Source organism: Heterodontus francisci, chromosome 29 (genome assembly GCF_036365525.1).
Source record: "Heterodontus francisci isolate sHetFra1 chromosome 29, sHetFra1.hap1, whole genome shotgun sequence".
Taxonomy (NCBI): Eukaryota; Metazoa; Chordata; class Chondrichthyes; order Heterodontiformes; family Heterodontidae; genus Heterodontus; species Heterodontus francisci.
In genome coordinates, this window is record NC_090399.1 from 2,971,228 (window position 1) to 2,996,707 (window position 25,480).

The 25,480-nt window shown below is 59.1% G+C and overlaps 1 protein-coding gene across 2 annotated transcripts in view; it reads left to right on the forward strand.

The window, feature by feature from the left end:
* The window catches only part of LOC137346063 (butyrophilin subfamily 1 member A1-like), a 45,348-nt gene that overhangs the window by 646 nt on the left and 19,222 nt on the right, over nucleotides 1–25,480 (forward strand). For both annotated transcript variants that reach the window (XM_068009344.1, XM_068009346.1), the window contains exon 2: nucleotides 11,397–11,517. In XM_068009344.1, coding sequence (XP_067865445.1) covers nucleotides 11,463–11,517 — 55 coding nt within the window. In that variant the 5' untranslated portion in view covers nucleotides 11,397–11,462. The remainder of the gene's footprint in view (nucleotides 1–11,396; nucleotides 11,518–25,480) is intronic.

Sequence of the window (25,480 nt, forward strand, 5' to 3'; positions counted from 1 at the left end):
CTGCCTGTCACATTCTCCCCTCTGTAAACTTGAGGTCATCCAAAACTCTACTTACTCTCTCCAAGTGCCATTTCCCTATCACACCCTGTGCTCACTGACCGACAGTGGTTACTTGTTTTTAAAATTCTCTCAGCCGTATTTTTCAATCCTTCAGTGTCCTCGCCCCTTCCTATCTCTGGAATCTCCTCCAGCCCCTCCGAGATCTCTGCACTGCTCTCACTCCAGCCTCTTGAACATCCCTGATCTTAATCACTCCACCATTAATGGCCGTGCCTTCAGTTGCCTAGGCCCCAAGCTCTGGAATTCCCTCCCGACACCTCTCCACCTTTATTTCCTACAATTTTGCCCAGGCTTTTGCTCGCTGGTCCTATTGACCTCTAATGTGACTGGGTGTCTAATTTTCTTTGTTGTCTTGAAGACCCTCAATAGAAAGATGGAAAGTTTATAACAAATGCAAGTAGTTGTGACATAGAATGTACAGCACAGAAACAGGCCATTCGGCCCGTCTGGTCTATCGCAGTGCTGATGTCCCCCATGAGCCTCCTCCCACCCCTCTTCAGCTAACCTTATCCCATATCCTTCTATTCCTTTCTCCCTCGTCTGCTGTCGAGCTTCCCTTGAATTCAGTGGTTCTCCAAGTGTGGTCCTGTTCTGCGACAGTCCTCCAGGTGGGCCGGGGGCTGCTCTAAAATGCACGTCACCGACACGCGACACTGCGGCCGGGGCCAGAACCCTCATCCCCATTGCTGGCGTGACGTCACGCAGCCAGTCCAGCTCCTGCGTGCACGGCACGTGTCGTCATAAGCACGAGCAACAACAATGTCGTTTTATAAGCAAGATTTATGTTACGGTAATGACATCCACTGAGATCAGACTTTCAACACTGGTGGGGCTGAAAACAAAGAGGAGGAAGTGGCTGAATATGGAGCCTAACATGAGGCTGATGTTCTCCAGCTTGGAACTAGACATCACCTCATTGACTCTGGCTCAAACACATTCGCTCAATCATGACTTTCAAAAGGAAAAATATTTCCAGAGCAAACAGGCAGGGAAGTGGCACCAGCGAAATGAATCTTAGAGAGCTGGCACAGAAGTGATGGGCTGAATGGCCTCATTCCACATTGTAACCATTCCATAATTCTGTAACAAGTTAAAGCAAGTCAACATCCACTATTTATTTCTACATAAAATACCCCCACCCCACACTTTTCTTCCCCCTTTCAGTGTCGCACAAGTTGTACAGTTCGATAGTAGAGAGACTGGTAATGTTCTGCTCAGAGAGGTGGAGGTTAAGCAGAGGTTTAAAGGAGATGTTAAAACTCATGAATGGTTTTGATAGAGTAAATAGAGAGACACTGTTTCCAGTGGCAGGAGGGTTAGTAACTTGAGAGACACTGATTTAATGTGGTTGGCAGAGAAACCAGTGTGTTGTTATAATATGGAACATAATAAATAGGAATAGGAGTAGACCATTCAGCCCATCAAGCCTGCTGCATTATTCAATACAATCATGGCTAATCTTGGGCTTAAACTCCACTTTCCTGCCCACTCACCATATCCCTCGATTCCCTGAGACACCAAAGATCTGTCTATCCCAACCGTAAATGTATTCAACGATGGAGCATCCACAACCCATGGGGTAGAGAATTCCAAAGATTCACAACACTCTGAGGGTAGTAATTTCAGCTCCTCAGTCCGAAATGATCGGCCCCTTATAGTGAGACTGTCCCTGTGTTCTAAATTCCCCATCCAGTGGAAATAATCTCAGTGTCTACCCTGGGTAAAGCTCCTTCAGAATCTTGTATGTTTCAATGAGATCTCCTCTCATTCTTCTAAAACACCAGAGAGTATAGACCCAATTTACTCAGCCTCTCATCAGAGGACAACCCTCTCATCCCAGGAACCAATCCAGTGAACCTTCACTGCACCGCCTCCAAGTATATCCTTAAATTTTAGTGAAGTGGTCACACCGCAGGTAACGGCTGCACAGGTAGAAAAGAGATGGGTGACCACCAGACGGAATAGTAGGCGCAGATAGTGCAGGAGTCCCCTGTGGCCATCCCCCTCTCAAACAGATATACCGCTTTGGATACTGTTGTGGGGGGGGCGGTGTGGATGACCTCCCAGGGGAAAGCAGCAACAGCCAAGTTTGTGGCACCACAGAGGGCTCTGCTGCACAGCAGGGGAGGAAAAGGGTTGGAAGAGCTATAGTGATAGGGGATTCTATTGTAAGGGGTTCAGATAGGTGTTTCTGTGGCCACAAACGAGACTCCAGGATGGTATGTTGCCTCCCTGGTGCTAGGGTCAAGGATGTCTCAGAGCGGCTGCAGGACATTCTGAAAGGGGAGGGTGAGCAGCCAGAGGTCGTGGTCCATATTGGTACTAACGACATAGGCAGGAAGAGAGATGAGGTCCTGCAAAGTGAATATACGGAGTTAGGCAGAATGTTAAGAAGCAGGACCTCTAGGGTTGTAATCTCAGGATTACTCCTTGTGCCACGTGCTAGTGAGGGTAGGAATAGGAGGATTAGGCAAATGAATGCATGGCTGAAGAGCTTGTGTAGGCGGGAGGGCTTCAGCTACTTGGATCATTGAGATCTCTTCTGGTGCAGAAGTGACCTGTACAAGAAGGACGGGTTGCATCTAAACTGGAGGGAGACCAATATCTTCGCGGGGTGGTTTGCTAGTACTACTCGGGAGGGTTTAAACTAGTCTGGCAGGGGGGTGGGACCCAAAGTAGAAGTCTCTCAGATGAAATAACTGAGGCAAATGTAGAGGTTAAAGCAAGTAAGTCCAGTAGTCAGGCCGGGCAGGGGCAGGACAGGGAGCATGGAAGGTCTGGTCGGCTAAACTGCATTTACTTTAATGGAAGAAGCCTTATAGGTAAGGCAGATGAACTCAGAGCATGGATCGGTACATGGGATTGTGATATTATAGCTATTACGGAAATGTTGTTGAGGGATGGGCAGGACTGGCAGCTCAATGTTCCTGGGTACCGAACCTTCCAGCGTGACAGAGGTGGAGGTAAGAGAGGAGGGGGAGTTGCACTATTGATTAGGGAGGACATCACGGCAGTACTTAGAGAGGATATCCCGGGGGTGGGGAAAGTCTAGCGAGGCCATATGGGTAGAACTTAGAAATAAGAAAGGGGTGATCACTTTGATGGGATTATACTATAGGCCCCCCAATAGTCAGAGAGAAGTGGAGGAGCATATATGTAGGGAAATCACAGACAGGTGTAGGAATTATAGGGTTGTAATAGTAGGTGATTTTAACTTCCCTAATATTGACTGGGACTGCCTTAGTGCGAAGGGATCAGATGGGGAAGCATTTGTTAAGTGTGTCCAGGATAGTTTTCTGAAGCAGTATGTGGATGGCCCTACTAGAGAAGGAGCTACACTCGACCTTCTCTCAGGAAATGAGGATGGGCAGGTGGTTGATGTGTCAGTGGGGGAGCACTTTGGGACGAGTGACCATAACTCTATTAGCTTCAAGATAGTTATGGAAAAGGATAGGACTGGTCCTCAGGTTGAAGTCCTAAATTGGGGGAAGGCTAATTTCGATGGCATCAGACAGGAACTCTCAAAAGTTGAATGGGAGAGAGCTGTTTACAGGTAAAGGGACGTCTGGCAAGTGGGAGGCTTTTAAAAGTGAGAAAGTAAGAGTTCAGGGCCGGCATGTTCCTGTTAGATGGAAGGGCAAGGCTGGCAAGTTTAGGGACCTTGGTTGACGAGGGATATTGAGGGTCTGGTCAGGACAAAGAAGGAGGCATATGTCAGGTATAGGCAGCTGGGATCGAATGAGTCCGTCAAGGAGCATAGGGGATGTAGGACTACACTTAAGAAGGAAATTAGGAGGGCGAAAAGGGGCCATGAGATTTCCCTGGCAGATAAGATAAAAGTGGAGAATCCTAAAAGATTCTATAAGTATATCAAGAGTAAAAGGGTAGCTCGGGAGAGAGTAGGTCCTCTTAAGGATCAGTGTGGCAATCTATGTGTGGAGCCACGGGAAATGGGCGCGGTCTTAATGAATATTTCTCGTCCGTATTTACTGTGGAGAAGTTCATGGAAGCTAGTGAGTTCAAGAGAGGGAACAGTGATATCCTGGAGCATATCAACATTACAAAGGAGGAGGTGTTGGAGATTTTGAAGCGTATTAAGTTGGATAAATCCCCAGGGCTTGACCAGGTGTATCCTAGGAAGCTATGGGAAGCAAGGGAGGAGATTGCTGGGCCCCTGGCAGATATTTTTGTATCACCGTTAGCCACGGGTGAGGTACCGGAAGACTGGAGGATAGCTAATGTTGTGCCTTTATTTAAGAAGGGCAGCAGGGATAAGCCAGGGGACTACAGGCCGGTGAGCCTTACATCATTGGTGGGAAAGTTATTGGAAGGGATTCTGAGAGACAGGATTTATATGCATTTGGAATGGCACGGTCTGATTAGGGATAGTCAGCATGGCTTTGTGCGTGAGAAATCATGTCTCACCAATGTGATTGAGTTTTTTCAAGGAGGTGACCAAGAGGATTGACGAGGGCAGGGCAATGGACGTGTCTACATGGACTTCAGCAAGGCCTTTGACAAGATCCCGCATGGTAGGCTGGTCCAGAAGGTCCAAACACGTGGGATCCAGAGTGAGCTAGCCAATTGGATACAAAATTGGCTTGGTGATAGGAGGCAGAGGTGGTATCACAATCACAGAATAATACAGTGCAGAAGAGGCTCTTCAGCCCATCGAGTCTGTACCGATTAATTAAAACACCTGACCTGTCCACTTAATCCCATTTGCCAGCACTTGGCCCATAGCCTTGAATGTTATGACGTGCCAAGTGCTCATCCAGGTACTTTTTAAAGGATGTGAGGCAACCTGCCTCTACCACCCTCCCAGGCAGTGCATTCCAGACTGTCACCACCATCTGGGTAAAAAAGTTCTTCCTCAAATCCCCCTTAAACCTCCCGCCCCTCACCTTAAACTTGTGACCCCTCGTAATTGACCACCTTCAACTAAGGGGAACAGCTGCTCCCTATGCACCCTGTCCATGCCCTTAATCTTGTACACCTCGATCAGGTCACCCTTCAATCTTCTCTGCTCCAGCGAAAACAACCCAAGCCTATCCAACCTCTCTTCATAGCTTAAATGTTCCATCCCAGGCACCATCCTGGTGAATCGCCTCTGCACTCCCTCCAGTGCAATCACATCCTTCCTATAATGTGGCGACCAGAATTGCACACAGTACTCCAGCTGTGGCCTTACCAAAGTTCTGTACAACTCCAACATGACCTCCCTGCTTTTGTAATCTATGCCTCGATTGATAAAGGCAAGTTTCCCATATGCCTTTTTCACCACCCTATTAACCTGCCCTTCTGCCTTCAGAGATCTATGGACAAACACACCAAGGTGCCTTTGTTCCTCAGAACTTCCCAGTGTCAGGCCATTCATTGAATACTTCCATGTCACATTACTCCTTCCAAAGTGTGTCACCTCACACTTTTCAGCATTAAATTCCATCTGCCACTTTTCTGCCCATTTGACCATCCCGTCTATATCTTCCTGTAACACAAGACACTCAACCTCACTGTGAACCACTCGGCCAATCTTTGTCATCCATGAACTTACTGATCCAACCCCCCACATAGTCATCTATGTCATTTATATAAACGACAAATAGGTGACCCAGCACAGATCCCTGTGGTACGCTATTGGACACTGCCTTCCAGTCACTAAAACAGCCGTCTGTCATCACTCTTTGTCTTCTGCAGTTAAGCCAATTTGAATCCACCTTATCAAGTTACCTTGTATCCCATGTGCATTTGCTTTCTTGATAAGTCTCCCATGTGGGACCTTGTCAAAGGCTTTGCTGAAATCCATGTAAACTACATCAACTGCACTACCCTCATCTACACACCTGGTCACATGTTCAAAAAGTTCAATCAAATTTGTTCGGCATGACCCCCCTCTGACAAAGCTATGCTGACTATTCCTAATCAAACTTTGCCTATCCAAGTGGTGATAGATTCTCTCCTTCAGAAATTTTCTCCAATAGTTTCCCTCCCACTGACGTGAGATTCATTGGTCTGTAATTCCCTGACTTATCTCTACAACCTTTCTTAAATAGTGGGACCACATTAGCTGTTCTCCAGTCCTCTGGCACCTCCCCCGTGGCCAGAGAGGAATTAAAAATTAGGATCAGAGCCCCTGCAATCTCCACCCTCGCCTCCCACAGCATCCTGGGACACAAATCATCCAGACCTGGAGATTTGTCCACTTTTAAGCCATCCAAAACCTCCAATACCTTGTCACTCCCTATGTCAATTTGTTCAAGAACCTCACAGTCTCTCTCTCTCTGAATTCAATATCTACATCCTCATTCTCTTGGGTGAAGGCAGATGTTAAGTATTCAGTCAACACCCTACCAATGTCCTCTGGCTCCATCCACAAATTTCCCCCTTGGTCCCGAATGGGTCCTACTCTTTCCCTGGTTATCCTCTTCCCGTTGATATACTTATAGAATATCTTGGGATTTTCCCTACGTTTACCAGCCAGAGCTTTCTCATATCCCCTCTTTGCTCTCCTAATTGCTTTCTTAAGCTCCATTCTACACTTTCTGTATTCCACTAATGCTCCATTGATTTGCTCTCGCTTGGTATTTGCTAAAAGCCTCTCATTTCCTTCTCATCGTACCCTGAATGTATCTGGTCATCCATGGTTCTCTGGGCTTGTTGCTCCTACCTATTATCCTAGAGGGAACATGTTGGGCCTGTACCCTCCCCATTTCCTTTTTGAATGCCCCCCACTGCTCTTCTGTAGATTTCCGACAAGTAACTCTTTCCATCTACCTTGGTCAGATCCTGCCTTATTTTACTAAAATTCGCTCTCCCCCAATCCAAAACCTTTTGCAACTTGTCTATTTCCTTCCTCGCAGAACAAGCTTAAATTGTACCATGTTGTGGTCGCTATCACCAAAACACTACCCCACCAACACAATCAACCACCTGTCCGGCTTCATTCCCCAGAATTAGGTCCAGCACTGCACCTTCCCTTGTTGGATCCTCTACATATTGAGCTAAAAAGTTCTCCTGTATACATTTTAAGAACTCCACTCCATCTAAGCCCTTAACATGATGACTATCCCAATTAAAGTTGGGAAAGTTGAAATCACCTAATGTAATTACCCTATTATTTTTACACACCTCTGCAAATTGCACACATAATTGCTCCTCATTTTCCCACTGACTATCTGGGGGTCTATAATAAACACCTAGCAATGTGGCTGTCCCTTTTTTATTCCTAAACTCTACCCATAAAGCTTCATTTGATACCCCTCCAAGATATCATCTCTCCTTACTGCAGTAGCTGATTCCTTAAATAATATTGCAATGCCCCCTCTCTCTTTTACCCCCTCCTCTGTCTCACCTGAAGATTCTATATCCCGGGATATTGAGCTGCCAATCCTGCCCCTCCCTCAACCATGTCTCTGTGATGGCTACTATATCACAATTCCACATGTCAATCCTTGCCCTTAACTCATCCGTTTTACCTGCAATACTCCTGGCATTAAAGTCGAGGCCTTCCATCCTGGTCTTACTCCCTTGAAACCTACTTCCACTGTATTCCCTCTGACTTGTTTGCTTCCCTGTGTTTAGCTGTGTCCCCTCCCCCTGCCAAATGAGTTTAAACTCCACCCAACAGCACTAGCAAACCCACCAGCAAGATGTTAGTCCCCCTCTGGTTCAAATGTAGACCATCCCACTTGTACAGGTCCCACCTTCCCCAGAAACTGTCCCAGTTGTCCAGGAATCTAAAACCCTCCCTCCTGCACCAACTCTTAAGCCATGCGTTCATCTGTGCTATCTCCTATTTCTAAACTCACTGGCACGTGGCACTGGGAGTAATCCAGAGATTACAACCCAAGAGGCCCTGCTATTTAGTCCTGCCTAACTCCCAGAATTCTTCATGCGAGACCTCATCCCTCTTTCTACCTATGTCATTGGTACCAACATGTACCATGACCTCTGCCTTACCATCCACCCCCTTCAGGATGCCCTGCAGCCGTTCAGTGACATCCCAGACCCTGGCACCAGGGAGGCAACACACCATCCTGGAGTCACGTTGACGGCCACAGTAGCGCCTGTTCCCCTGACTATAGAATCCCTTATTACTATTGCTCTTCCTGTCTTTTCCCCCCTCCTGTGCAGACAGGTTGCTTGCAGTGCCAGAAGCTTGGCTCTGTCTGCACTCCCAGGAGGAACCAGCCTCATCAGCCTCCAAAATGGAATACCGATTTGCAAGCGGGACCCCAGGGGACTCTTGAACTCCCTGCCTGTTTCTCTTGGATTTCCTGGTGGTCACCCATTCCCTTCCTTCCTCAAGTCCCTTCAGCTGCGGTGTGACCACCTCTCTGTACATGCTATCCACAATGCTCTCAGACTCGCGGATGCTCCACAGTGTTTCCAGCCGCCGTTCCAGCTCCGAAACCCAAGCTTCCAGTAGCTGCAGCTGGACATACTTCCTGCACACATGCTGGTCCCGGGGACTGGAAATGTTCCCAGATTCCGACATGCAGCAAGAGGAGCAAACACGGCTTCAAGCTCTCCTGCCATGACTAAACCCTTTAAATTTAAAATTATAGAAGATTATAATTTTAAAAAATCAGTTAAGTCTTGCTAAAACAATGACTTACAATTCAATCCACTATGAAAAATACTCACCAGGACTTACTCACCAGTCAGCTGTGCTCTTTGGAAGCTCTCTTTGCTGAGGATAGGGAGGAAATGAAAGGAGCTCCTCGCTCCCTCCTCACCAAACTTCCTCAGTCACCAAACTTCCACTCTAGCACTCTAATGCAACCCAAGTCAGCACTCCAGTACAAACAAGGTCAGCACTGTAAGATGGCCCACTTTTATACTGACTGACTCTAGCCCCTGAAAACTGGTTTAAGCCAATTCTCTAATTAACAAGGTGCAGCTGCAAGCAGAGACTGAGTGGTAGTGGAGGGTTGTTTTTCAGATTGGAGGCTGGTTACCAATGGTGTGCTGCAGGGATCGGTGCTGGGCCCTCTGTTGTTTGTCATATATACTAGTAACTTGGATGTGCATGTAGGGGGGCATGATTAATAAGTTTGCAGATGACACCAAAATTGATGTATAGTGGACAGTGAAGAAGGTTGTCTAAGGTTACAACAGGATTTAGATCAACTGGGAAAGTGGGCAAGGGAGTGGCAAATGGAATTTAATGCAAACAAGTGTGAAGTGATGCATTTTGGGAAGTTAAACCAGGGCAGGACATATACAGTTGTACATAACGTTGGTTAGGCTGCATTTGGAGTACTGCGTGCAGTTCTTGTCGCCGCACTACAGGAAAGATGTGATTAAGCTAGAGAGGTGCAGAAAAGATTCACAGGGATGTTGCCTGGTTTGGAGGGCTTGAGTTATAAAGAGAGATTGGATCGGCTGGGTCTGTTTTCCCTGGAGCGAAGGAGGCTGAGAGGGGACATGGTCGAGGTATATAAAATTATGAGAGGCATAGATAGGGGTTAGATAGCCAGAGTCTGTTTCCCATGGTAGGGTGACTAAAACTAGAGGGCATAGATTGAAGGTGAGAGGGAGGAGGTTTAAAGGGGATCAAAGGGGTAAATTTTTCACACCAAGAATAGTGGGTATCTGGAATGAGCTGCCTGAGGAGGTGGTGGAGGCAGGAACAGTAGTGACATTTAAGAGGCATCTGGACAGGTACTTGAATGAGCAAGACACGGAGGGATATGGAATTAATGCAGGCAGGTGGATTAGTATAGCTAGGCATTATGGTCGGCATGGACGCGGTGGGCCGAAGGGCCTGTTTCTATGCTGTACGACTCTATGACTTCAATATGGAGACCAAAACAGCACACAGTACTCCAGGTGTGGTCTCACCAAAACCCTGTACAATTGTAGCAAGACCTCTTTATTCCTGTAGTCCAATCCTCCTGCAATAAAAACCAAACATGTCATTTGCCTTCCTGATTGCTCGCTGTAACTGCATCCTGACTTTCTGTGTTCCTTGTACGACAGCCAAGTCTCTCTGAACATCAACATTTACAGGTTTTTTACACCTTTTAAAAAATTCTGCTTTTCTATTCCGATGAACAAAGTGAGTTATACTCCATCTGCCACCTTGTTACCCGCTCAGTTAACCTGTCTGTATCTCTTTGCAACCTCTCTCTGTCCTCCCCACAGCTTACATTCCCACCTACCTTTGTATTGTTAGCAAACTTAGATACATTACTCTCTGTCTCATCGTCTAAGTCAACATTATAGATTGTGAGTAGCTGAGGTCCCAGCGCTGATCCTTGTGGTACTCCACTAGTTACAGCCTGTAACTTGGAAATGTCCCTACTCTGCTCCCTGTCCGTTAACCAATCCTCTAGTAAGACATTACGATATAAGCCTTCTTGTGTGGTCACTGTCACTACTGCAATTTAACTGTCTTCTGTTCTGCACTGAAGCACTTTCCTGTTCTCCTGTGTATTGTGGTATTCCCCGTTAATATTTCCCAGATATCAGTACAATTCTGGAGTTGTCCTGCTGAGTGTTTTACATTTCCAATATCTGCAGTGTTTTATTTATTGCTGTGTGTGTTTGTTTGGGGGGGGGGGAAGGGGTTGGGTGGGTGGGGGAGTAGTTTTATTATTAAAGATGATTGAGAATATTTGCAGGAGTCAGAGAGTCAGAAATAGGCCATTGGGCCCATCGAGCCCATGCTGGCTCTCCACCGAGCATTCAATCAGTCCCATTCCCCACTCACTCCCCGTATCCCTACAAGTTTATTTCCCTCAAGTGCCCATCCAATTTCCTTTTGAAATTATTCATTGTTTCTGCTTCCACCACCCTATCCTCATGGGCAACCAGTTCTCCCCTCCCCTCCCCCACCCCATTCAGTATCAACAGGTGATCTAAATAAAGATTTCTATTCATACCACCCTGCCCACCACCACCGAACGTCCTAAAGCACTTTACAGCTGATCACGTTTAATATCTCAGCCGAAGGACAGTATCTCTGACAGTTCAGCACTCCCTCAGTACTGCACTGGGATGGTCAGCCTGGTCTTCTGTGCTGAAGTCTGGAGTGGGAGCTGTGTCTGGAACCTTGTGACTTGGAGACAAGTGTGCTACCCAGTCAGCCAGAACTGACCCATTGCTCTCTGCTCCCAGATACGGCATCTTCATCACCTCATCGAACAATCTTGTAACATTTGGTAGTTGTCATTTTGCTACAAGTTGTGATATTTGACACTGCAAAAGAACACAGAGAAATTGTAATCCATTCATTGTGTCCTTGGTAGATTCATCTTAAATCAGTGCAGTATTTTGGATTAATATTGATCTATTACCAAGTGTAACTCAATCTGAAATATTTCTTCCAGGTTTGAACGTAAATGTGACTACGCCCGGCGTTTTGGTGTCTAGTTTATTTGCCAATCCTGTGAAAGATGAAGTGGAAATCTTTTATTCTGATTCTTCTCCTGCAGGCTTCTGTAACTTCTGGTAAGAAGTGACGTATTTCTATAATCGTAGACAGGTACAGCACAGAAGGAGGCCATTCGGCCCATTATACCTGTGCAGGCTCTTTGGGCGAGTTATCCAATTAGTCCCACTCCCTTGTTCTTTACCTGTACACCAGCAAATCTTTCCTTTTTCAAATATTTATCTGATTCCCGTTTAAACGTGGCGGAGAATGGGAATGTGGGCGGGATCTTACTGCTGATTGGTCAGCTATTGTATCTTGTGGTGAGTGACAGGTCACAGAACAAAGTAAACCCACTGTTTGCTCCGGTTGCGGTTATTTCTGAAGTTGACAGGTAGAATACGCTGCCTGAGATGTCGAGCCTTGACGATCCTTCCAAGAATTCCCCTTTTCAAGGAAACAGTTGCTCTTTTCAGAGCAAATTCACATGGTGTAAAAACCGTAAAATCATACGACTCGAGGCACCCTGTTATTTTACTCTTAAACTGTGAAAATAGTTTTTACAAAACGACGTAGGTGATGAAGAAATTAAACTGTCAGTCTTTCATTGATAAATCTCAGTCATTGAGTCATTCCTGAACACCATGTATTCAGTTGGAAATATCAATCATGGCTCAGTGGAGCATGCTCACTCCCCAGGGGGAAATGTTATATTCTTCACCCCCCCCCCCCCCCCACCTCCCTCCGCAGCGGGTTTACAGGCAGGGAGAGGATAAAGTCAGGTGGGGGGAGGAGTTCCTGTTACCATCCGGGCCTCCGCTGAAATTTAGCGCAGGGCGGAAAGCCCTGTGAACGGCCTTCCTGCCCCTGCTGTCAATTGAGGCCCTTAACTGGGTAATTAACCCCCAGTTAAAGACCTCTTCCTGCTGCAGCTACAATTGACCGTGCGGCAGGCAGACGGCCTTGTTGCCGCACGGGAAACACGGTCGGGAAAACCGTGCGGGCTGCTTCCTGGCTCCGGGTGGGAGCTGGCAGCGGGAGTGGGGGGGGGTGGGGGAGCTGCTCCTTGTTTAAAAAGCACTTCGTGCCTGAATGAGGGACCCGACATCGGGAATGGGGAGGCATGCTGAGGGCCGCACCACCACCCCCCCCCACCGCCCTTGCTTCCGACCCCCACCCCGCCAGACCCATCCCACCTTGACCTACCTGAGGCCTGGCTCCAGCACCACTCCTCGGCCTCCAGGACAGTCACCTCCAGCAGCAGCCGTGGCTGGCGGCTCTCCAAGGGCAGGACCTCCAGCGATGGGGGTGATGGATCCTGTGGAAGGCCCTGCTGCTGTCCACTTAATTCAGCTGGACTTCCAGAAAAATAGGAGACACGGGGATCTCGGCATCAGTTTCTCCCGACATTGAGACTCCACCACCAGGATAAAATTCCACCCCCCCCCCCCCCTCCCACCGTCAGGAGTTTTTGTAGTTCGGGCACCTTCCTGACATTAGAGCACATAAAAAAAAAAGGCCAATATCTCAATGCAATTCTGATTGGGAATCTACTCGAGGAAGGGCCTGTCTTCAGGGTTAAACATTAAACTAAGACACTGAGTGAAGTCGGCCCTCTCAGGTGGATATAAAAGACCCAGAGGCACTGTTTGAAGAAACATTTGGGAATTCCCCTGTTGATGATATTTATCTCTGAACCAATTCCACCAAAGCACATTTACCGGTTAGTCTTCTCATTGCTGTTTGTGGGATCTTGCTGTGCACAAACCGGCTGCCAAGTTTTCCTACACCGCAATGATTTCAGCGACTGTGGAGTGTTTTAGGCCATTGCAGGGATGTGAAGGGCACGGTGTAAAATTTGAGATCTTCCTTTCTATTCTACCTCATTTACACCAGAAAAATGGGAAGGATGTGACAATCCATTTCTCCCTTACTGAGTATGTGGTTTGGAATAGATTTTTGTACATGCTTTTAATTTTTAACTTCACATATAAACGTCAAATTATCTCTTTTGTTTTTGTGAAACAAAGCAGTATTAGCTGTGAGCTTTGATACTTGGCTCATTGGGAGCTCATTGGCCCATGGGTTCGAAGATTCTGTCCCAGGCAGCAAACACATCATCCGGCCCTCAGCACACACTGAGGGAGTGGCTGCACTGTCACAGGGGTTGTCCCTGTTTTGGATGAGCTGCCTGTTGGTGGACTGAAGGGACCTAAAGAAACGTTTATTCCTCAAAAAACTATCAAAAAATAGATCATCTGGTCATTGATCTCATTGCTGTTGAAACACCTGCTAGGTCTCACTAGCGGAATATTTACCACATTAATGAACACTTCAAAAGCAACTTATTGGTCCTTTGAATAAAAGACTTGCATTTCTGTAGCGCCTTTTACAGCTTCAGGGTGTCCCAAAGCTCTTTACAGCGAATGAGGTACTTTTAAAATTGTTGTATTGTAGCAAATAGCAATGTGATACTGACCAGCTAATCTGTTTTTGTCATGTTGATTGAGGATAAATACTAGCCCAGGACAGTGGGGAGAGCTCACCTGTTCTTTGAAATAGTGCTGGGGGATATTTTACATCCACCTCAGAGCCCAGATGGGGCCTTATTTTAATGTGTCAGCTTAAAGACGGCACCTCCAACAGTGCGGCACTCCCTCAGTACTGACCGTCCAACAGTGCAGCACTCCCTCAGTACTGACCGTCCAACAGTGCAGCACTCCCTCAGTACTGACCGTCCAACAGTGCAGCACTCCCTCAGTACTGACCGTCCAACAGTGCAGCACTCCCTCAGTACTGACCGTCCAACAGTGCAGCACTCCCTCAGTACTGACCGTCCAACAGTGCAGCACTCCCTCAGTACTGACCGTCCAACAGTGCAGCACTCCCTCAGTACTGACCGTCCAACAGTGCAGCACTCCCTCAGTACTGACCGTCCAACAGTGCAGCACTCCCTCAGTACTGACCGTCCAACAGTGCAGCACTCCCTCAGTACTGACCGTCCAACAGTGCAGCACTCCCTCAGTACTGACCGTCCAACAGTGCAGCACTCCCTCAGTACTGACCGTCCAACAGTGCAGCACTCCCTCAGTGCTGACCGTCCGACAGTGCAGCACTCCCTCAGTGCTGACCCTGCGACAGTGCGGCACTCCCTCAGTGCTGACCCTCCGACAGTGCAGCACTCTCTCAGTACTGACCGTCCGACAGTGCAGCACTCTCTCTGTACTGACCCTCCGACAGTGCAGCACTTCCTCAGTGCTGACCCTCCGACAGTGCAGCACTTCCTCAGTACTCACGCTCCCACAGTGCGGCACTTCCTCAGTGCTGACCCTCCGACAGTGCAGCGCCTCCTCCGTGCTGACCCTCCGACAGTGCGGCGCTCCCTCCGTGCTGACCCTCCGACAGTGCGGCGCTCCCTCCGTGCTGACCCTCCGACAGTGCAGCACTCCCTCCGTGCTGACCCTCCGACAGTGCGGCGCTCCCTCCGTGCTGACCCTCCGACAGTGCGGCGCTCCCTCCGTGCTGACCCTCCGACAGTGCGGCGCTCCCTCCGTGCTGACCCTCCGACAGTGCGGCGCTCCCTCCGTGCTGACCCTCCGACAGTGCGGCGCTCCCTCCGTGCTGACCCTCCGACAGTGCGGCGCTCCCTCCGTGCTGACCCTCCGACAGTGCGGCGCTCCCTCCGTGCTGACCCTCCGACAGTGCGGCGCTCCCTCCGTGCTGACCCTCCGACAGTGCGGCGCTCCCTCCGTGCTGACCCTCCGACAGTGCGGCGCTCCCTCCGTGCTGACCCTCCGACAGTGCGGCGCTCCCTCCGTGCTGACCCTCCGACAGTGCGGCGCTCCCTCCGTGCTGACCCTCCGACAGTGCGGCGCTCCCTCCGTGCTGACCCTCCGACAGTGCGGCGCTCCCTCCGTGCTGACCCTCCGACAGTGCGGCGCTCCCTCCGTGCTGACCCTCCGACAGTGCGGCGCTCCCTCCGTGCTGACCCTCCGACAGTGCGGCGCTCCCTCCGTGCTGACCCTCCGACAGTGCGGCGCTCCCTCCGTGCTGACCCTCCGACAGTGCGGCGCCTCCTCCGTGCTGACCCTCCGACAGTGCGGCGCTCCCTCCGTGCTGACCCTCCGACAGTGCGGCGCTCCCTCCGTGCTGACCCTCCGACAGTGCGGCGCTCCCTCCGTGCTGACCCTCCGACAGTGCGGCGCTCCCTCCGTGCTGACCCTCCGACAGTGCGGCGCTCCCTCCGTGCTGACCCTCCGACAGTGCGGCGCTCCCTCCGTGCTGACCCTCCGACAGTGCGGCGCTCCCTCCGTGCTGACCCTCCGACAGTGCGGCGCTCCCTCCGTGCTGACCCTCCGACAGTGCGGCGCTCCCTCCGTGCTGACCCTCCGACAGTGCGGCGCTCCCTCCGTGCTGACCCTCCGACAGTGCGGCGCTCCCTCCGTGCTGACCCTCCGACAGTGCGGCGCTCCCTCCGTGCTGACCCTCCGACAGTGCGGCGCTCCCTCCGTGCTGACCCTCCGACAGTGCGGCGCTCCCTCCGTGCTGACCCTCCGACAGTGCCGCGCTCCCTCCGTGCTGACCCTCCGACAGTGCCGCGCTCCCTCCGTGCTGACCCTCCGACAGTGCGGCGCTCCCTCCGTGCTGACCCTCCGACAGTGCGGCGCTCCCTCCGTGCTGACCCTCCGACAGTGCGGCGCTCCCTCCGTGCTGACCCTCCGACAGTGCGGCGCTCCCTCCGTGCTGACCCTCCGACAGTGCGGCGCTCCCTCCGTGCTGACCCTCCGACAGTGCGGCGCTCCCTCCGTGCTGACCCTCCGACAGTGCGGCGCTCCCTCCGTGCCGACCCTCCGACAGTGCGGCGCTCCCTCCGTGCCGCCCCTCCGACAGTGCGGCGCTCCCTCCGTGCCGCCCCTCCGACAGTGCGGCGCTCCCTCCGTGCTGCCCCTCCGACAGTGCGGCGCTCCCTCCGTGCCGCCCCTCCGACAGTGCGGCGCTCCCTCCGTGCCGCCCCTCCGACAGTGCGGCGCTCCCTCCGTGCCGACCCTCCGACAGTGCGGCGCTCCCTCCGTGCCGCCCCTCCGACAGCGCGGCGCTCCCTCCGTGCTGACCCTCCGACAGTGCGGCGCTCCCTCCGTGCTGACCCTCCGACAGTGCGGCGCTCCCTCCGTGCCGCCCCTCCGACAGTGCGGCGCTCCCTCCGTGCCGCCCCTCCGACAGTGCGGCGCTCCCTCCGTGCTGACCCTCCGACAGTGCGGCGCTCCCTGCGTGCCGCCCCTCCGACAGCGCGGCGCTCCCTGCGTGCCGCCCCTCCGACAGTGCGGCGCTCCCTCCGTGCCGACCCTCCGACAGCGCGGCGCTCCCTCCGTGCCGACCCTCCGACAGTGCGGCGCTCCCTCCGTGCTGACCCTCCGACAGTGCGGCGCTCCCTCCGTGCCGACCCTCCGACAGTGCGGCGCTCCCTCCGTGCCGACCCTCCGACAGTGCGGCGCTCCCTCCGAGCCGACCCTCCGACAGTGCGGCGCTCCCTCCGTGCCGACCCTCCGACAGTGCGGCGCTCCCTCCGTGCCGACCCTCCGACAGTGCGGCGCTCCCTCCGTGCCGACCCTCCGACAGTGCGGCGCTCCCTCCGTGCCGACCCTCCGACAGTGCGGCGCTCCCTCCGTGCCGACCCTCCGACAGTGCCGCGCTCCCTCCGTGCTGACCCTCCGACAGTGCGGCGCTCCCTCCGTGCCGCCCCTCCGACAGTGCGGCGCTCCCTCCGACAATGCGGCACTCCCTCCGACAGTGCGGCGCTCCCTCCGTGCCGACCCTCCGACAGTGCGGCGCTCCCTCCGTGCCGCCCCTCCGACAGTGCGGCGCTCCCTCCGACAGTGCGGCGCTCCCTCCGTGCTGCCCCTCCGACAGTGCGGCGCTCCCTCCGTGACGCCCCTCCGACAGTGCGGCGCTCCCTCCGACAGTGCGGCGCTCCCTCCGTGCTGCCCCTCCGACAATGCTGCGCTCCCTCCGTGCCGCCCCTCCGACAGTGCGGCGCTCCCTCCGACAGTGCGGCGCTCCCTCCGTGCTGCCCCTCCGACAGGGCGGCGCTCCCTCCGTGCTGACCCTCCGACAGTGCCGCGCTCCCTCCGTGCTGACCCTCCGACAGTGCGGCGCTCCCTCCGTGCCGCCCCTCCGACAGTGCGGCGCTCCCTCCGACAATGCGGCACTCCCTCCGACAGTGCGGCGCTCCCTCCGTGCCGACCCTCCGACAGTGCGGCGCTCCCTCCGTGCCGCCCCTCCGACAGTGCGGCGCTCCCTCCGACAGTGCGGCGCTCCCTCCGTGCTGCCCCTCCGACAGTGCGGCGCTCCCTCCGTGCCGCCCCTCCGACAGTGCGGCGCTCCCTCCGACAGTGCGGCGCTCCCTCCGTGCTGCCCCTCCGACAATGCGGCGCTCCCTCCGTGCCGCCCCTCCGACAGTGCGGCGCTCCCTCCGACAGTGCGGCGCTCCCTCCGTGCTGCCCCTCCGACAGTGCGGCGCTCCCTCCGTGCTGCCCCTCCGACAGTGCGGCGCTCCCTCCGTGCTGCCCCTCCGACAGTGCGGCGCTCCCTCCGTGCCGCCCCTCCGACAGTGCGGCGCTCCCTCCGTGCCGCCCCTCCGACAGTGCGGCGCTCCCTCCGTGCCGCCCCTCCGACAGTGCGGCGCTCCCTCCGTGCCGCCCCTCCGACAGTGCGGCGCTCCCTCCGTGCCGCCCCTCCGACAGTGCGGCGCTCCCTCCGTGCCGACCCTCCGACAGTGCGGCGCTCCCTCCGTGCCGACCCTCCGACAGTGCGGCGCCCCCTCCGTGCTGACCCTCCGACAGTGCGGCGCTCCCTCCGTGCTGCCCCTCCGACAGTGCGGCGCTCCCTCCGTGCTGACCCTCCGACAGTGCCGCGCTCCCTCCGTGCTGACCCTCCGACAGTGCCGCGCTCCCTCCGTGCTGACCCTCCGACAGTGCGGCGCTCCCTCCGTGCTGACCCTCCGACAGTGCGGCGCTCCCTCCGTGCTGACCCTCCGACAGTGCGGCGCTCCCTCCGTGCCGCCCCTCCGACAGTGCGGCGCTCCCTCCGAGCCGACCCTCCGACAGTGCGGCGCTCCCTCCGAGCCGACCCTCCGACAGTGCGGCGCTCCCTCCGTGCCGACCCTCCGACAGTGCGGCGCTCCCTCCGTGCCGACCCTCCGACAGTGCGGCGCTCCCTCCGTGCCGACCATCCGACAGTGCGGCGCTCCCTCCGTGCCGACCCTCCGACAGTGCGGCGCTCCCTCCGACAGTGCGGCGCTCCCTCCGAGCCGACCCTCCGACAGTGCGGCGCTCCCTCCGAGCCGACCCTCCGACAGTGCGGCGCTCCCTCCGACAATGCGACACTCCCTCCGACAGTGCAGCGCTCCCTCCGTGCTGACCCTCCGGCAATGCAGCGCTCCCTCCGTGCCGACCCTCCGACAGTGCGGCGCTCCCTCCGTGCCGACCCTCCGACAGTGCGGCGCTCCCTCCGTGCCGACCCTCCGACAGTGCGGCGCTCCCTCCGTGCCGACCCTCCGACAGTGCGGCGCTCCCTCCGTGCCGACCCTCCGACAGTGCGGCGCTCCCTCCGTGCCGACCCTCCGACAGTGCGGCGCTCCCTCCGTGCCGACCCTCCGACAGTGCGGCACTCCCTCCGTGCCGCCCCTCCGACAATGCGGCGCTCCCTCCGAGCCGACCCTCCGACAGTGCGGCGCTCCCTCCGAGCCGTCCCTCCGACAGTGCGGCGCTCCCTCCGTGCCGCCCCTCCGACAATGCGGCGCTCCCTCCGTGCCGCCCCTCCGACAATGCGGCACTCCCTCCGACAGTGCGGCGCTCCCTCCGTGCTGCCCCTCCGACAGTGCGGCGCTCCCTCCGTGCTGCCCCTCCGACAGTGCGGCGCTCCCTCCGTGCTGCCTCTCCGACAGTGCGGCGCTCCCTCCGTGCTGCCCCTCCGACAGTGCGGCACTCCCTCCGACAGAGCGGCGCTCCCTCCGACAGTGCGGCGCTCCCTCCGTGCTGCCCCTCCGACAATGCGGCGCTCCCTCCGTGCCGACCCTCCGACAGTGCGGCGCTCCCTCCGTGCCGACCCTCCGACAGTGCGGCGCTCCCTCCGTGCCGACCCTCCGACAGTGCGGCGCTCCCTCCGTGCCGACCCTCCGACAGTGCGGCGCTCCCTCCGTGCCGACCCTCCGACAGTGCGGCGCTCCCTCCGTGCCGCCCCTCCGACAGTGCGGCGCTCCCTCCGTGCCGCCCCTCCGACAGTGCGGCGCTCCCTCCGACAGTGCGGCGCTCCCTCCGTGCTGCCCCTCCGACAATGCGGCGCTCCCTCCGTGCCGCCCCTCCGACAGTGCGGCGCTCCCTCCGACAGTGCGGCGCTCCCTCCGTGCTGCCCCTCCGACAGTGCGGCGCTCCCTCCGTGCTGCCCCTCCGACAGTGCGGCGCTCCCTCCGTGCTGCCCCTCCGACAGTGCGGCGCTCCCTCCGTGCTGCCCCTCCGACAGTGCGGCGCTCCCTCCGTGCTGCCCCTCCGACAGTGCGGCGCTCCCTCCGTGCCGCCCCTCCGACAGTGCGGCGCTCCCTCCGTGCCGACCCTCCGACAGTGCGGCGCTCCCTCCGTGCCGACCCTCCGACAGTGCGGCGCTCCCTCCGTGCCGACCCTCCGACAGTGCGGCGCTCCCTCCGTGCCGACCCTCCGACAGTGCGGCGCTCCCTCCGTGCCGACCCTCCGACAGTGCGGCGCTCCCTCCGTGCCGCCCCTCCGACAGTGCGGGGCTCCCTCCGTGCCGACCCTCCGACAGTGCGGCGCGCCCTCCGTGCCGACCCTCCGACAGTGCGGCGCTCCCTCCGTGCCGCCCCTCCGACAGTGCGGCGCTCCCTCCGTGCCGCCCCTCCGACAGTGCGGCGCTCCCTCCGTGCCGCCCCTCCGACAGTGCGGCGCTCCCTCCGTGCCGCCCCTCCGACAGTGCGGCGCTCCCTCCGAGCCGACCCTCCGACAGTGCGGCGCTCCCTCCGAGCCGACCCTCCGACAGTGCGGCGCTCCCTCCGAGCCGACCCTCCGACAGTGCGGCGCTCCCTCCGTGCCGACCCTCCGACAGTGCGGCGCTCCCTCCGTGCCGACCCTCCGACAGTGCGGCGCTCCCTCCGTGCCGACCCTCCGACAGTGCGGCGCTCCCTCCGTGCCGACCCTCCGACAGTGCGGCGCTCCCTCCGACAGTGCGGCGCTCCCTCCGAGCCGACCCTCCGACAGTGCGGCGCTCCCTCCGAGCCGACCCTCCGACAGTGCGGCGCTCCCTCCGACAATGCGACACTCCCTCCGACAGTGCAGCGCTCCCTCCGTGCTGACCCTCCGGCAATGCGGCACTCCCTCCGTGCCGACCCTCCGACAGTGCGGCGCTCCCTACGTGCCGACCCTCCGACAGTGCGGCGCTCCCTCCGTGCCGACCCTCCGACAGTGCGGCGCTCCCTCCGTGCCGACCCTCCGACAGTGCGGCGCTCCCTCCGTGCCGACCCTCCGACAGTGCGGCGCTCCCTCCGTGCCGACCCTCCGACAGTGCGGCGCTCCCTCCGTGCCGACCCTCCGACAGTGCGGCGCTCCCTCCGTGCCGCCCCTCCGACAATGCGGCGCTCCCTCCGAGCCGTCCCTCCGACAGTGCGGCGCTCCCTCCGAGCCGTCCCTCCGACAGTGCGGCGCTCCCTCCGTGCCGCCCCTCCGACAATGCGGCGCTCCCTCCGTGCCGCCCCTCCGACAATGCGGCACTCCCTCCGACAGTGCTCGCTCCCTCCGTGCTGCCCCTCCGACAGTGCGGCGCTCCCTCCGTGCTGCCCCTCCGACAGTGCGGCGCTCCCTCCGTGCTGCCCCTCCGACAGTGCGGCGCTCCCTCCGTGCTGCCCCTCCGACAGTGCGGCGCTCCCTCCGTGCTGCCCCTCCGACAGTGCGGCACTCCCTCCGACAGAGCGGCGCTCCCTCCGACAGTGCGGCGCTCCCTCCGTGCCGACCCTCCGACAGTGCGGCGCTCCCTCCGTGCCGCCCCTCCGACAATGCGGCGCTCCCTCCGAGCCGTCCCTCCGACAGTGCGGCGCTCCCTCCGAGCCGTCCCTCCGACAGTGCGGCGCTCCCTCCGTGCCGCCCCTCCGACAATGCGGCGCTCCCTCCGTGCCGCCCCTCCGACAATGCGGCACTCCCTCCGACAGTGCTCGCTCCCTCCGTGCTGCCCCTCCGACAGTGCGGCGCTCCCTCCGTGCTGCCCCTCCGACAGTGCGGCGCTCCCTCCGTGCTGCCCCTCCGACAGTGCGGCGCTCCCTCCGTGCTGCCCCTCCGACAGTGCGGCGCTCCCTCCGTGCTGCCCCTCCGACAGTGCGGCGCTCCCTCCGTGCTGCCCCTCCGACAGTGCGGCACTCCCTCCGACAGAGCGGCGCTCCCTCCGACAGTGCGGCGCTCCCTCCGTGCTGCCCCTCCGACAATGCGGCGCTCCCTCCGTGCCGACCCTCCGACAGTGCGGCGCTCCCTCCGTGCCGACCCTCCGACAGTGCGGCGCTCCCTCCGTGCCGACCCTCCGACAGTGCGGCGCTCCCTCCGTGCCGACCCTCCGACAGTGCGGCGCTCCCTCCGTGCCGACCCTCCGACAGTGCGGCGCTCCCTCCGTGCCGACCCTCCGACAGTGCGGCGCTCCCTCCGTGCCGACCCTCCGACAGTGCGGCGCTCCCTCCGTGCCGACCCTCCGACAGTGCGGCGCTCCCTCCGTGCCGACCCTCCGACAGTGCGGCGCTCCCTCCGTGCCGACCCTCCGACAGTGCGGCGCTCCCTCCGTGCCGACCCTCCGACAGTGCGGCGCTCCCTCCGTGCCGACCCTCCGACAGTGCGGCGCTCCCTCCGTGCCGACCCTCCGACAGTGCGGCGCTCCCTCCGTGCCGACCCTCCGACAGTGCGGCGCTTCCTCCGTGCCGACCCTCCGACAGTGCGGCGCTTCCTCCGTGCCGACCCTCCGACAGTGCGGCGCTCCCTCCGTGCCGACCCTCCGACAGTGCGGCGCTCCCTCCGTGCCGACCCTCCGACAGTGCGGCGCTCCCTCCGTGCCGACCCTCCGACAGTGCGGCGCTCCCTCCGTGCCGACCCTCCGACAGTGCGGCGCTCCCTCCGTGCCGACCCTCCGACAGTGCGGCGCTCCCTCCGTGCCGACCCTCCGACAGTGCGGCGCTCCCTCCGTGCCGACCCTCCGACAGTGCGGCGCTCCCTCCGTGCCGACCCTCCGACAGTGCGGCGCTCCCTCCGTGCCGACCCTCCGACAGTGCGGCGCTCCCTCCGTGCCGACCCTCCGACAGTGCGGCGCTCCCTCCGTGCCGACCCTCCGACAGTGCGGCGCTCCCTCCGTGCCGACCCTCCGACAGTGCGGCGCTCCCTCCGTGCCGACCCTCCGACAGTGCGGCGCTCCCTCCGTGCCGACCCTCCGACAGTGCGGCGCTCCCTCCGTGCCGACCCTCCGACAGTGCGGCGCTCCCTCCGTGCCGACCCTCCGACAGTGCGGCGCTCCCTCCGTGCCGACCCTCCGACAGTGCGGCGCTCCCTCCGTGCCGACCCTCCGACAGTGCGGCGCTCCCTCCGTGCCGACCCTCCGACAGTGCGGCGCTCCCTCCGTGCCGACCCTCCGACAGTGCGGCGCTCCCTCCGTGCCGACCCTCCGACAGTGCGGCGCTCCCTCCGTGCCGACCCTCCGACAGTGCGGCGCTCCCTCCGTGCCGACCCTCCGACAGTGCGGCGCTCCCTCCGTGCCGACCCTCCGACAGTGCGGCGCTCCCTCCGTGCCGACCCTCCGACAGTGCGGCGCTCCCTCCGTGCCGACCCTCCGACAGTGCGGCGCTCCCTCCGTGCCGACCCTCCGACAGTGCGGCGCTCCCTCCGTGCCGACCCTCCGACAGTGCGGCGCTCCCTCCGTGCCGACCCTCCGACAGTGCGGCGCTCCCTCCGTGCCGACCCTCCGACAGTGCGGCGCTCCCTCCGTGCCGACCCTCCGACAGTGCGGCGCTCCCTCCGTGCCGACCCTCCGACAGTGCGGCGCTCCCTCCGTGCCGACCCTCCGACAGTGCGGCGCTCCCTCCGTGCCGACCCTCCGACAGTGCGGCGCTCCCTCCGTGCCGACCCTCCGACAGTGCGGCGCTCCCTCCGTGCCGACCCTCCGACAGTGCGGCGCTCCCTCCGTGCCGACCCTCCGACAGTGCGGCGCTCCCTCCGTGCCGACCCTCCGACAGTGCGGCGCTCCCTCCGTGCCGACCCTCCGACAGTGCGGCGCTCCCTCCGTGCCGACCCTCCGACAGTGCGGCGCTCCCTCCGTGCCGACCCTCCGACAGTGCGGCGCTCCCTCCGTGCCGACCCTCCGACAGTGCGGCGCTCCCTCCGTGCCGACCCTCCGACAGTGCGGCGCTCCCTCCGTGCCGACCCTCCGACAGTGCGGCGCTCCCTCCGTGCCGACCCTCCGACAGTGCGGCGCTCCCTCCGTGCCGACCCTCCGACAGTGCGGCGCTCCCTCCGTGCCGACCCTCCGACAGTGCGGCGCTCCCTCCGTGCCGACCCTCCGACAGTGCGGCGCTCCCTCCGTGCCGACCCTCCGACAGTGCGGCGCTCCCTCCGTGCCGACCCTCCGACAGTGCGGCGCTCCCTCCGTGCCGACCCTCCGACAGTGCGGCGCTCCCTCCGTGCCGACCCTCCGACAGTGCGGCGCTCCCTCCGTGCCGACCCTCCGACAGTGCGGCGCTCCCTCCGTGCCGACCCTCCGACAGTGCGGCGCTCCCTCCGTGCCGACCCTCCGACAGTGCGGCGCTCCCTCCGTGCCGACCCTCCGACAGTGCGGCGCTCCCTCCGTGCCGACCCTCCGACAGTGCGGCGCTCCCTCCGTGCCGACCCTCCGACAGTGCGGCGCTCCCTCCGTGCCGACCCTCCGACAGTGCGGCGCTCCCTCCGTGCCGACCCTCCGACAGTGCGGCGCTCCCTCCGTGCCGACCCTCCGACAGTGCGGCGCTCCCTCCGTGCCGACCCTCCGACAGTGCGGCGCTCCCTCCGTGCCGACCCTCCGACAGTGCGGCGCTCCCTCCGTGCCGACCCTCCGACAGTGCGGCGCTCCCTCCGTGCCGACCCTCCGACAGTGCGGCGCTCCCTCCGTGCCGACCCTCCGACAGTGCGGCGCTCCCTCCGTGCCGACCCTCCGACAGTGCGGCGCTCCCTCCGTGCCGACCCTCCGACAGTGCGGCGCTCCCTCCGTGCCGACCCTCCGACAGTGCGGCGCTCCCTCCGTGCCGACCCTCCGACAGTGCGGCGCTCCCTCCGTGCCGACCCTCCGACAGTGCGGCGCTCCCTCCGTGCCGACCCTCCGACAGTGCGGCGCTCCCTCCGTGCCGACCCTCCGACAGTGCGGCGCTCCCTCCGTGCCGACCCTCCGACAGTGCGGCGCTCCCTCCCAGCCGACCCTCCGACAGTGCGGCGCTCCCTCCGAGCCGACCCTCCGACAGTGCGGCGCTCCCTCCGAGCCGACCCTCCGACAGTGCGGCGCTCCCTCCGAGCCGACCCTCCGACAGTGCGGCGCTCCCTCCGACAGTGCGGCGCTCCCCTCCGACAGTGCAGCGCTCCCTCCGTGCCGCCCCTCCGACAGTGCGGCGCTCCCTCCGTGCCGCCCCTCCGACAGTGCGATGCTCCCTCCGTGCCGCCCCTCCGACAGTGCGATGCTCCCTCCGTGCCGCCCCTCCGACAGTGCGGCGCTCCCTCCGTGCCGCCCCTCCGACAGTGCGGCGCTCCCTCCGTGCCGCCCCTCCGACAGTGCGGCGCTCCCTCCGTGCCGCCCCTCCGACAGTGCGGCGCTCCCTGCGTGCCGCCCCTCCGACAGTGCGGCGCTCCCTCCGTGCCGCCCCTCCGACAGTGCGGCGCTCCCTCCGTGCCGCCCCTCCGACAGTGCGGCGCTCCCTCCGAGCCGACCCTCCGACAGTGCGGCGCTCCCTCCGAGCCGACCCTCCGACAGTGCGGGGCTCCCTCCGAGCCGACCCTC